We start from the raw sequence: 13,348 nt of genomic DNA on the forward strand, positions 1-13,348 counted from the left end.
TTCAACTCCAGATTGTATTTGTTACTATGACTGTAAACTTAGGCAGAGTTCTTTACCTTCTTTGCCTTCTTGTGCTTGAGTTTCAAGCATCATTTTAATTGTTAGATTGAAACATGAACTACATTTTTTAATCCTCACAACAATGTATACCCTATGGTTGAATGTCCCCTCCGAAACTCATATTGAAACTTACTTGCTATTGTGACAGAGTTAAGAGTTGGAATCTTTAAGATGTGATTAGGTCATTAGGGTTTTGTCTTCATGAATTTATTAATACTATTACCACCTAAATGGGGAGTGAGTTAGTTATTTGAAGAATGGGTTCCTGATAAAAGGATAAATTTGCACCCTATTTGCTCTCTGTATTACATGATTGCTTGCCCTCTGCCATGTTATATCTCAGCGTGAAGGCCCTCAACAGATGCCAGTACCTTGATCTTGGACTTTGTAGCCTCTAGAACTTTGAGCCAAATAAACTTCTATTATTTATAAATTACCCAGTCTGTGGTATTCTGTTATTGCAACAGAAAACAGACTATGACACTTTGTATTCTTATAATCCTCATTACACATAGGAAACTGAAGCACAAGAAGGTAAAGAACTCCGTGCAAGTTCATAGGCACAGTAACAAATAAAATCAGGAGCCAAACTCAGGCACTTTAATCCCAAAGGCCACAAAATAAAAAATGCAGTTTACATTAAAGAAATGATTTACTTGTTTGTAATGTAAGTTGTTTTTTAAAAAAGCATGAGATGACTAATTGTGTGTTTACAATATTCATATTAAAGTTTTTATAATCATAGTATATGAAATATTAAAAAAACATCTCCCAGGCAACATATTTCTTTACACAAAATAAATATTTAATTTGATAACGAAGATGTGCCAACTAGATTAATAATTCCAATACATTTCCTATCTACACAAATGGTGAAATAACAGCTACAGAAATTTGATATTCACTAAACATGTTTCTCTACAATCATTACTTAAAATTCATATCACGAATAGTATGTATTTTTTTCTTTCTTGATGTGTTATTTAAAAGATAAATAAAATGGAGATAGTTACCCAAAAACAAGTATCTTTACACATGAGTGGATCTTGAGTAAATTTAATATAATTTTGAAGATTAGATAAATACTCTTAGACTTCCATTAATTTTGGATGCTAAAGGGCAATAACCAAAACACTCTATTATCTGTGTCCTCAGAAGTCAGATCTTCTAAGTCTCTGCTCATCCTGCTACCACTCTATTGCGTTTGCTGCTACAGAGTAAAATTTTTCTATTCTTCTCTTTATCTGTTAGCCTCTGAAAACTTCTGGTTTCCATTATTTCATTGTATATATTACTTCATAATTCTGCTGCACATTTCTTATGCTTTCTCATTTTGCACATTGCATCCTTGCAGCTCTCTTGTACTCTGATATCTATTGCCCTTTACTATTTAGGTCTCTCATAAATATATCTCCAGACAAAAGGACTAATTGGGGCAGTTATTTGAGTATAGAGTGTTGCTGAGAAGAATTTGTTTTCCTGATAGCTTGTCAATTACATCACTGAATGGGCAGTGTATGCACTAGGTTAGGAGTCGTAGGCCAAATTTAAGGATACCTAAAGTGACTGGAAATATAAGGGGGAAATCCTAGAAAGACAGGGACCACGGAAAGGGAGCCATAATTTCTGCATACAAAGTGCCCTCAAAGCCTGGCTGACTCTTAAATTACTCATATGTAGGGCAAGACACTAAGAAACCTGATGAAAAACTCGGAGGCTGAAAAGTTGTAAAATTGCTAAGCAGAGATTTCAATTGCTGTCTGGTGCTAGCAAAAGAGAATTTAGAGTTCAAATCCTGCCAAGTGAGAGGGGCTTTGTAAACACCTCCAGCATTTCATTATTAAAAAAAAAAAAAAAAAGACAAGACTTGCCCTAAAATTGAAGATCACCAAGGATAAGGAATATGCCCTAAGACTAAAGGCAGTGCCAAATATCCCCACATATCCTAACAATGTATAAGTCAAAGTCTCCAAAAATACAGGGTAGTTAGCCAATTATTTCACCACCTCCTAGAATAATAATAAGGAATGGTCAGATGGACAAAACAGAATCTAGAGTCTTTAAAACAAATCTGCCATAATGATTTACATGTAATATTAACAATAAATTACTAGATGTACAAAGAAAAAACACAAATGCGATTCATATCAAGTAAAATAACAGTCAATTAAAGTAGACCTGAATATGAACCAGATATTGGAATTAGCAGAGAAGAATTTTTAAATAATTATTACATTAAGGACATAAAGGCAAAATAGTCACAATAAGTGAAAGAGCCTCTCAGCAGAGAAAAACTGTTTATTTAAAAAAGCCAAATTCTAGAACATAAATGTATAATATTTAATGTGAGAAATACACTGAATGGATTCAATAGCAGCTTGGAGAAAGTAGGTAAAAGATTAAATAAACTTGAAGACAAATTAATATGTTATTCAATCTGGATACAACAGAAAGTAAAATCTAATAAATTACAGAGCATTTCTGATCTCTAAGGTAGTGTCATGCAGAATACACATGTAACTGATGTTCCCAGAGGGGAGTAGAAAGAGAAAAGGACAGAAACAATGTTTAAGAAAATCATGACCAGGACCCCTTAACTCCAAATTTGATTTTCAAAGCACATACTTGTAAGCCCCAGATTAATGTTTTTTAAATACCACAGTGGCACGTTATAGTCAACTGCTAATATTTTTAAAGGAAGAGAAAAATTTTGTAAACATCTAGCAATGAAAAGACACATTACCTATGGTAAAACAATGATATGAAAATTGAATTATTAGAAAAAATAAAAGTTTAAAGACAATGAGATAAACTTTTTAAAGTACTGAAAAAAATGCAACAAAGGAATATCCATTAAGAATTTCATATTCAGAAAAGTATCTTTCAAAAATTAAGGAAAACATGACATCTTAAGGTAGACAAAAACTGAATAGATTTGTTGCTACAGGTCTGCATTACAAAAGATGCAGTTATTCAGTCTGAAAAGAAATAATAACGGATGAAAACTTAGGTTAATGGAAAGAATGAAGACTATTAGAAGGTAAACATCTGGGCAAATAAAGAAGGTTAACTGTTTTATCTTCTTGATTCCTTTAAATATAACTGACTAACTAAATCTAAAATAATAAAAACAATATTTTGGGATTTATTTATTTATTTATTTTTTATTATTTTTTTAGACAGAGTCTCACTCTGTCACCCAGGCTGGAGTGCAGTGGCGTGATCTCCATTCACTGCAAGCCCCGCCTCCCAGGTTCATGCCATTCTCCTGCCTCAGCCTCCCAAGTAGAAGGGACTACAGGTGCCTGCCACCACGCCCAGCTAATTTTTTTGTAGAGACGGGGTTTCATCATGTTAGCCAGGTTGGTCTCGATCTCCTGACCTCATGATCCACCCACCTCAGCTTCCCAAAGTGCTGGGATTACAGGCATAAGCCAGTGCACCCGGCCGTATTTTGGGATTCATAATGTGAAAGATTAGCATATGTGAGAATCCTAGCTAAAAGGTTGGGAGGGCTTAGATTGAATTATATTACTATAAAAGTCTTACATTTATGATAAGTATTATATTAATTCAAGGTAAGATATGATAGGAATGCATATTTAATCCCTAGAATAGACACACATACACACACACACACACACACACACACACAAAGAGAGGGAGAAAGGTGGGGAGAGAGAGAGAGAAAACAAGTCAGCAGAGGATGCCAACATTTTACTTTAGCCACTTCTGTCTTATACCATCTAGCTCCCTGCCAGAGCAATAAGGCAAGAAAAAAAATAGCACAAATATAGGGAAAAAAAAAGAAACAAAACTGTCTTTATTCAAAGACCACAAAATTATGCATGACAAAAATCCTAGAGAAAATTAAATTATTTTACAAATGTGTGAATAATGCATCCTTTAAAGCTACGATAATCAATAAATTGAGGAACTGACATAAAGGGAAACAAATACATCAATGAAAGTGAGTATGAGTCTAAAAATAAATCCAAACATATGTGGTCAACTTTTTCTCAACAAGTCATCACGGACATCTAATGGATTTTTTTAAGTCTCTATAATAAATGGGGCTATAGTTAGTGGTTATGTACAAAGAAATCAGGCATCTTGATTCTACCACATACCATATGTAAAAGTTAATTCAAGAATATCACAGAATAATGGTAAAAGTTAAAACTCTGAAATTTTCAAAAGTAATCCTAGAAGACAATCTTTCAGAGTCTGTGATAGTCGAAGATTTCTTAGAGAATATTTAAAAAAAAAATTGAACTTCAAAATTTAATATTTCTATTCATGAAAAGTCATCAGTGGTGCAATCTCAGCTCACTTCAAGCTCTGCCTCCCTGGTTCATGCCAACCTCCTGCCTCAGCCTCACGAGTAGCTGGGACTACAGGCGCCCACCACCATGCCTGGCTAATTTTTTTGAACAGGCTCACGCCTGTAATCCCAGCACTTTGGAAGGCCAACGCAGGCGGATCACAAGGTCAAGAGACTGAGACCATTCTGGCCAACATGGTGAAACCCCACCTCTACTAAAAATACAAAAATTAGCTGGGCATGATGGTGCGTGCGTGTAGTCCCAACTACTTGGGAGGTTGAGGCAGAAGAATTGCTTGAAGCCAGGAGGTGGAGGTTTCAGGAAGCTGAGATGGTGCCACTGTACTCCAACCTGGCAACAGAGTGAGACTACCTCAAAGAAAAAAAAAATATCATTGAATCATTCGGTTCAAATCTTCAATATCAAAGAATTAAGTTATTTATCTGCTACATTTCTCTACTCAAGCATTACATGATATATACATAAACAATGTGATAATAAATTTAAGATAAAAGGTAATAGTGTAATAGTATCATTATACGATTGCTAGTGTACTGTGAAAACTCAGCTAACACCCAAATAACACCTGACATCTAAAAAATTACTTAAAACATTCCACAGTTTTAAGTTAAAAACATGCATTAAATAAAAAGGTTTTCTTACTATCTTTAGTGAATTCACAAGAAGAGACTATAACTGAATATGTGCTGCAGAGGCTTTAGATCCATGAACAATACACAGACAACAATATAATCACAAAAATTAAGCAACAGAGTAGAGTTTCAAGCCAAATGTTTCATAACTTTCAAAAAAAGAGGATGACAATAGACCTTGTTGTTTGTTTTTCTTTTCTTTTTTTCTTTTTTTTTTTTTTTTTTGGAGGTGGGCAGGGAGTCTCGCTCTGTCGCCCAGGCTGGAGTGCAGTGGCATGATCTTGGCTCACTGCAAGCTCCGCCTCCCAGGTTCAAGCAATTATTCTGCCTCGGCCTCCAAAGTAGCTGGGACTACAGGCACGCACCACCACACCCAACTAATTTTTGTATTTTTAGTAGAAACGAGGTTTCACCATGTTGGCCAGGCTGGTCACAAACTCCTGACCTCAGGTGATCTGCCCGCCTCTGCCTCCCAAAGTGTTGGGATTACAGACGTGAACTGCTGTGCCAGGTCTAGACTTTGTTTATTTATCAAAATAACTCAAAAGTAAACAGAAAATTTCTATAAACTATTTAGTATGTTTTATGGCATATTTTTTATCTCACATACAGTCTTTCAAAAATGTGATTTTAAGGTTTTTTCCTTCCTTTTATTCTAATGTGATTGATTTTAGGGGAACTGAATCTTCTTCACTTTCAAAAAAATCAGTATCTTCTTAAGATCATATTCCCCTTAGAGTGAGAACTGATTTTTATGGATGTTAGGAGAAGTGAAACAATTGTAAGAATGAAACTCTATTCAGGAATATACAGGGCTCTTTGGCTGACATTGTCATCTCTACAGCTCACATATCATTTCTGTCAATGGAGATCCAAGTATGATGCCTGATATTAAACAGTATGCAAGTGGCCTATAGGGTTTCATACAATTTACAGTGCAGGAAAACATAAAGTGAGTATTTTTCTAGACTAAAGGCTGTCATTTTCAGTTTTTATTTTTTACTTATTAATCTGTGTATTAACTCTTAATTGAAAAAAGCAAGACAAGCAAATGATAAAAATAATTTTTAAAAAATAGTTAATACTCCTCCCACTCCAGTCCTCTATTCCATTTGTCTTTCTCTCCAGAAGCAGTCATGGTGTCCAATCTCTTGGCTCTCCATCCTGAATTATTCTACTATTTGTAAACAAACTATTCTATGTTGTATATAATAAACGAATGTAACTACACGGTTGAGAAATATTTCAGAAATGTTTTCACGGTTAATAATACAATTTAAAATTCCAAGATCCAAACCATGAATTTCAGAAGATGTGTTCTTGCCACCCATGAAGCTCAACTGTAGGAACCCACACATAGTAAAGTATTTTGAAAAGCATAAAGTGTAACACAAGGGGGAGGTTCTAAGCATTGCTTTTGAAGTGGAAATGAAGCCACTTGGAGGTTCTTGGCAAACAGGAATAAGTCTCACCAGTGGCTTTTCTCCACTCTTGCTTTACTTCATGAAATGGAACTCAAGCCCTAGCTCATGGCCCTCTCAGCGGGACACAGGAAGAGGTGAAAGTGACTGAGGCACTATTGTTCTGTATCCAAACTAATACCTGACCCGACACATGGCGTGACCTGGAGCAGAGCTGCTATAAAATGTAATTCTCCCTTAACCCCTCCATGTAAATCATCAGAAAGCTTCCCTCCACTGATTTAAACAAATTTGGTCTTTGACCTCTAGAGTCAGAATTGGCCGCAACATCTCTTTCAGATGGTTGTGGTATTGAGTGTTCGATGTGTGTTAAGTATCATAAAACACAATACTATTTCATGATAGATCTTCAAATAATGCTACATATGTCCAAAGTCATGGTAACAGTCTCTTTATTCCAAGTAAATCAGTAGCATAAAATACTGCAGGTTAATGGAATAATGCACTTTGTTGTATCAAGATTTCACATATAATGCCGCTGTGATTTGTAGTGTTGTTCAACCAGTTGCAACACCTGTCAACATGCTTCCTCTAGTAACTTCAAAAGGCTTCCAATAAATACCAAATGTTTAAAAGAGTGCTTGTGTGTATAGGTAAGCATTTTTCTAGGTCTGTGATTTTTGGTATTTTAGCAATAAGATTGGTACAAATATTCATAAACCAATCAGCTGCTTAATAATCTACAAACATTCAAATCTGACAGTTTGAAATGCCACGGAAGACTCTAAAATTACATTTCTTCAGTTTTGTTTGGAAAAAAATTAACAATATACTGAACAATTTTAAATAAAATTTAATCTCTGTAGTTAGAGCAAGTTTTCCAATCAAAAATTATTTTCATAATTTCTATACAATTTTTAAGGGTGTTTCAAAGAGTTTCAACAGATTATAGATATATTTGTATATACACATATACATATGTTTATATCTCTAAATTGAAATGAATTTCAACATCTCTTGGTAAATAATGTTTAATAAACTGTAATACAGGAAGATATTGTATTGAATATAGTATTAAAATGTTTTGGCACTTAATAGTTCAAAAAATTGTTTTATTTAATTGAGACCAACTGGCCTCATTGCTTCTTATAAACTTTGCAATATATATTCAGTAAAAAGGAATAAAAATGAACAGATGTTTCTCCTTAGAAAAGGCAGACAAAGATTTTTCTTACACAATAAATCATCTGCTAGTGGATTTCCAGGACATTGCTTCAGGCTGTTTAGGTATAAAACTTACAAAGATAAAAAAAAGTTTTACCTCTGTATGGATCCAAAATTGGTAAAGAAGATTGAATTGAAGATGAACAGCATATACTGAAGGGGGTATGAAGAGGGCCAGGGGAGAGTAGAAAATCTGAAAGAAAAAATTAAAACAAAATTAATTTGCATATATGAATTCTCAATGCTTTGTTAATGGTTCAATATTCTGAATGCATATTTCTTTAGGAAACATATCTCATTCTATATACTGTATATTTTATTGCCATGTTTACTTTGCAACATTAATTTTCCTCATGGTGATACAGTTACAGACATGTTGGAGCTAAGGCCACTGGACTTCGATTTTGCATTTAATATTGTTTAGTTAAAATATTATATGTTGGGTGTTATTTCCTTAATTTTAAAAAGGTTGGATGTGTTTTCTGGAACTAAAGGGATTTTTTATGTACATACAAATACTCTCTTTATGTTAAAAAATGTAGGAATGGATGACTTTGTACCTTTGACAGCTCCCAAATTCTGTATTATTACCTGGCATTTTCAATAATAATGTGAAATTATAATAAAAGAAATTAATTTCATACAAGGAGAGGACAGCATATACTTTTCCTTTTAACTTTGTTTTTGTATGATTGATTGAGGACATCATATCTCTTAATTTTTTTTGAAGTTATTAGGAAGGAGGTATGATATGGTTCCATGGTGAAAACAAATTTTAAATGTCCATATTACGTAATAAACAAAAATGCCTCTTTCTTACAAAGACAACTTATGTTAAACCACAGAACTGTTTAGAATTAACTAATGAGCATGATCTGCTTGTTCTGCTAATGACTTTGATCCCCAAGAGTGGTTTCATGCTGGAAAGAAACATTTTATTAAATGAGAGACTAAATAACCAAATAAGAATAAAATGAATGTGACTTTCACTTTACATTTCTAATTTTATAGAGTTTATACTTCTGAAAGACTGGATGTTTTAAAAATATTTCTTCTGAGTATTATAATTTTATTTTAAAATTATTTTATGACTTGTTCTCAGTTATGCAAAATGTAATTTCAAGGATGTTTAGCAATGATTATGCATGTAAAACTCATCTAGTTCTTGTTTTGAAACTTGTCATAAAAATTTCAACTGTCATCATAAGTAGAATGTTTTTTTTAATATAAATGTGTTATTAAGCAATGGATTAGATTAGTGAGAAAAGAATACTGGGCTCTCATTCAAGAGATCAATTTTTAGTCCATGTTTCCACTAGAGACTCTCTCTGTGATACTCCCTAAGTTCTTAAGCTTCTCTAGGCTTCAGTTTCCTGAAATTAGTGGTGGAGGAGAAAACCATTTAAAATATAGTCATCCTTTTTGTTCCAAAAGATCTGTGATACTATGATTTGATTGTTTCATAATACATTAAAACAATTATCTCCCAATAGGTTAATAGCAAAATACTTGCAAAACATATATGGCCTATGATATAAGTCCTCTAAGTTGAGGAGTGTTTTGGAATCTCCTCTTTGAGACGTGAGAAAAATATGAAACAACTTTATTTTGGATGCTTAATAAGTAGTTCTGTTTGGAAAGACTACGCATAGCAGATGAATATTTATAGTTCATTATAATTTCCCAAAGTGTGGAGAAGCAGTCCCTTGAAATAATAACAGCTATTATGGAAAAAGTGGTTATAAGATCAGATAAGTCGTGAAGTGGTAAATTAAACAACTGAAGTTTCTTTAACACAGGTCTTTTAAAAGCTTTTACCATGCTAATGTGAATCACAAGTCTATTAGCACACAGAATACTTTCTTGATGAGTTTACCATAGGATTAGATTTTCTGAAAACTCATTTTATGAAACAGTGTGCTAAATCTTATATATCAGTAATATAATGAGGAACTGACCAATGGAAAGATAAGCTCACTATGAATTCCAAAATACTATATTTCTAACAAAAAATATAGGTGAGGAAATAATTCACATGAATCACATGAGTGATAATTTCTTATGATTAATACAGTTCTAGAAAAAGAATCTAATGACACAATCAAGGTTCTAATTTTTACGATTGAAAGCAGCTTAGTAAATGTGGTCCAGGTAGGAGAATTCTCACTTTTCTTCTCTACCTCCAAACTTTGCATTTCCGAATCCTATATAACTTATAAAACCAATTTAAAGGCCACTTCCATTATAAATCTTTATATGGTACTAAGTTGACTGAAGAAATTTCTCCATCCTCAAACTCAGAGTAACTTGGTAGCTGAATTAGGCACATGATACCCTTTACCAAATACATCCGTATCTACCATGCATTCAAACCCATGTCATTCTGACTCTTAGTTTCTTTAGCTTTAAATTACACTGTCTACCCTAGGTCATTTTATTGTCTTGTAGAAGTCATATATAATAAGGCTATAATGGAGAAAAACAACCCAGACCTATGTGTTTGAGGAAAGAATGAGTACAAGCCTGAAGGCGATCTAAGGCTAACAGACAGCAGATGAGTGGATTTTATTCTCTTACTAAGTGAACGTGGCGAGCAGGGGTTGTGTGAGACAGTATCACGAAGCAAGAAACAATATGGCACTTAGGGGAAGCTAAACATATTTGCTATTGTAGAAGGCGTTGGAGAGTAGTGTGGCTAGAAATCAGGTTGGACCATGGGATTTCTTGACAGACCTCAGGGAATCCATGAATCCCCTGATGCCATTATAACAACGTGGGAGCCTGTGTGCGTGGGAGAGTGTGTATTTTTCTCAAGAAACAACTGATAGCCTTCATCAGCGAGTCTTCGGTATGTCTGTGCCTCGCCAGAGCCAACACAGAAAAAGAATTTAGACAGTGGCTAAACCAGAGAAGGGAGCCATTTCAAGAAGATTGGGCATAAGGAAACAATTCACATCTTTTTAAGCATGTAAGAGATAGAAAATATAAAAATATGTTTGGAACCTATTTCAATAGCCCAGAGAAAAGTGATGCATATTTAATCACAGCAGTAGCCATGGGGACGGAGAGAGAAAGTACATGCAACAGATTTAAGGATTTGGCAGCTGTTAAACATAGGAGTTGAGAGGTATGTAGCAGTGTCGGAAGACACCCAGATTTCTGGCTTGTCTGTTGGTGATATTGTTCACCAAGAAGGTGAACAGGAGGAAGAATAGGTTGTAAAGTTCAACTTGGGGAATGTCGTGTTGGGGTCTATGGGGTGTATGTCCAGGAGGCTATTGAGTAAGATTTTGGAAATGTCTGGCTGGAATTACATGTCAGGGAATCAGGAAGTGTCTTGGTTGAACTTGTTGATATGGGTGTCATGCAAATATCAATTTTATTTAGCTTACAGGTGTGTCCACAGTGGGAAGATAGTCAAAGATGCACATCTATGAGAAGTCAGAAAGAGTTGCAGTAAATGAGGCTGAAACAGGACAGTCTCAGAGGTGGGAAAGATCTGGTACCTAGCATCGTCAGAGATGATGAGAAATTTTTAAGAGACAGAGAGAAGACTCCCAGTTAGTGTCCAAGTGAGACAGGAACTGAAAAAAAATAAGTGAGATGGAATTTGCAGGTATGAATCAGCAGAACAGTAGGCCTAGAATGCAGTCCTCAAGTTCACAAACCCAAGTTAGTAAGTTTAAGAATCAGCCAGAGGAGGTAACAAAATGAAAAGAGGGATTACCTCTATGTTTCTCTGATAACAAAAAAGGAGACAGCTGGATGTATTCCTTCAATAAAACAATGGGTGAGGGAGGAGATATTACCTGTTTTTTTTTTTTAATGTGAGAGATCTTACTATATTTATGGCTTATTCAGAAGGAGCCAGTTGAAAGGAAGAGGGAAAATGCCAAGAGTATTTCATAGGACAAAATCCAAGAGAAAAAAAACAATAAGGTAAGAGCAATGTCACCAACCTAAGGATTAGACCAACTGAAGAGAGGTGAACATTTTCTATAAAACTAGAGGTAAGGATGCATGTTCACTTGTGAGTTCATGAGTTTTAATTGAAGATGTATGAACAGGGAAGACCAGAGAAGGGAAACTAAAAAAAAAAAAAAAAAAAAAAAAACCCTCACATTTCTCTTTGAAGTTTTAAATATGTTGAAGAGGCAGCAGTAGGGAAGAGATCTTGAGGAGACAGTGAAATTCTGAAGAGTTTCCCCAAGGTAGAGAGGAGAAAACAGGGCAGTCTCATGTTCATGGCTTGGTACGCAGTGTTTAGGGGTCAGCTGGATCTGAATCCATACATGGAGGGGCACGAAATTGCCAACCTGGTACAAGAGGAAGCCTGCAGCACTCAGCAATCTGGATGTGGGAGTGAAGAGGGTAGATGACTGGATTTACTCATGGCCTGAAGATTTCAAGGCACAGGATTTCAGCAGAGGATGCAGACTGTGCTTCACAGAGTCATGGAAATCAGGCTTCTTAGTTTGGACGAGGTAAGTAAAGTGAGGAGGCAATGACAAACAGAAAATGTAGGAGGTGAGAGAGTAAAGTACTCCACGAGTAAGCTGCTAAGCAAATGGCTAAACAGTAAGCGTAAAATTACTTTTAAATAAATGAAAAACAAAAAAGCTTTTGAACTCTAGAATTCATGTCTACTTTAATAGTTCAAAAATATTTCATTAACATTACTAATGTGAATATTTCTAGGATTTTCATTTATTTTTACATTACTTTAGAGAAAAAGCAATTTAAAAAAATGTTCATCCTAATTCAGAAACTAAAGATTGAAGAATCAAATAGCATGTGCCACATTCCTTAAGTCTATGATTAGTAATGACACAGATCAAAATTACCTGATTATAGAGAGCGTTGATCTCTGTCCTTAAGACATATCTACTTAGATTTTATGTTTGAAATAAGAGTTTGTGTTTCTATTTAGAAAGTCATTATCTTTAAGTAACCTATGCCTATTTTTGTGGTCCCATTTCTATGCACTTAACCATTTCCTTTTTACCCCATTCCACCATTGTATACGTCCTATATTCTAGCCACACTCATACTGTTATGAGTTGAATTGATTTTCATTAACATGGTATGGGAGACCCTGGCACCCAGTACCTCAGAATGTGTCCTTAATTGGAAATAGCATCTTTATAGAGGTAATCAAGTTAAAATGAGTTAATTAGGTGGGCCCTAATCCAGGAGGACTTGTCTTTTTATATACAGGGAAAATTTAGACACGGAGATAGACATGCACACAGTGAGAATGGCACATGAAGACGAAGGCGGAGATCTCAGTGATGCATCTTCAAGCAAAGGAATACCAAAGCTGCAAACCACCAGTATTTAGGTGGGGGGCATGGAACTGAGTCTCCCTCATAGCGCTCAGAAGGAACTAACCCTGCTGCCATCTTGATGTCAGGCTTCCAGCTTTCAGGACTGTAAGATAAATTTCTGTTCTTCTAAGCCACCTAGCTCTGGGTACTTTGTTACAGCAGCCCCAGGAAATTAATACACATGCCATACATTTTTCTTGTTATTCCTAAAATGTATTATATTTTTCTATAATTTTGTGTTTTTACAGATGTTGTCCTTCTACATAATATTCTATCTACAACCTCCTCCATTGCAAAATTTTATTCATTACAGATTTGCTTCAAGCTTTATTTCTTCT

At 34.8% G+C, this 13,348-nt stretch overlaps 1 protein-coding gene across 1 annotated transcript in view; it reads right to left on the bottom strand.

Moving 5' to 3' along the window:
• The window catches only part of AGMO (alkylglycerol monooxygenase), a 409,277-nt gene that overhangs the window by 211,042 nt on the left and 184,887 nt on the right, over positions 1-13,348 (bottom strand). Inside the window, exon 7 of the mRNA XM_055347366.2 lies at positions 7,781-7,876. Within this exon, the coding sequence (XP_055203341.1) occupies positions 7,781-7,876 (96 nt within the window). The remainder of the gene's footprint in view (positions 1-7,780; positions 7,877-13,348) is intronic.

This window comes from Gorilla gorilla, chromosome 6 (genome assembly GCF_029281585.2).
Source record: "Gorilla gorilla gorilla isolate KB3781 chromosome 6, NHGRI_mGorGor1-v2.1_pri, whole genome shotgun sequence".
NCBI classification, from domain to species: domain Eukaryota; kingdom Metazoa; phylum Chordata; class Mammalia; order Primates; family Hominidae; genus Gorilla; species Gorilla gorilla.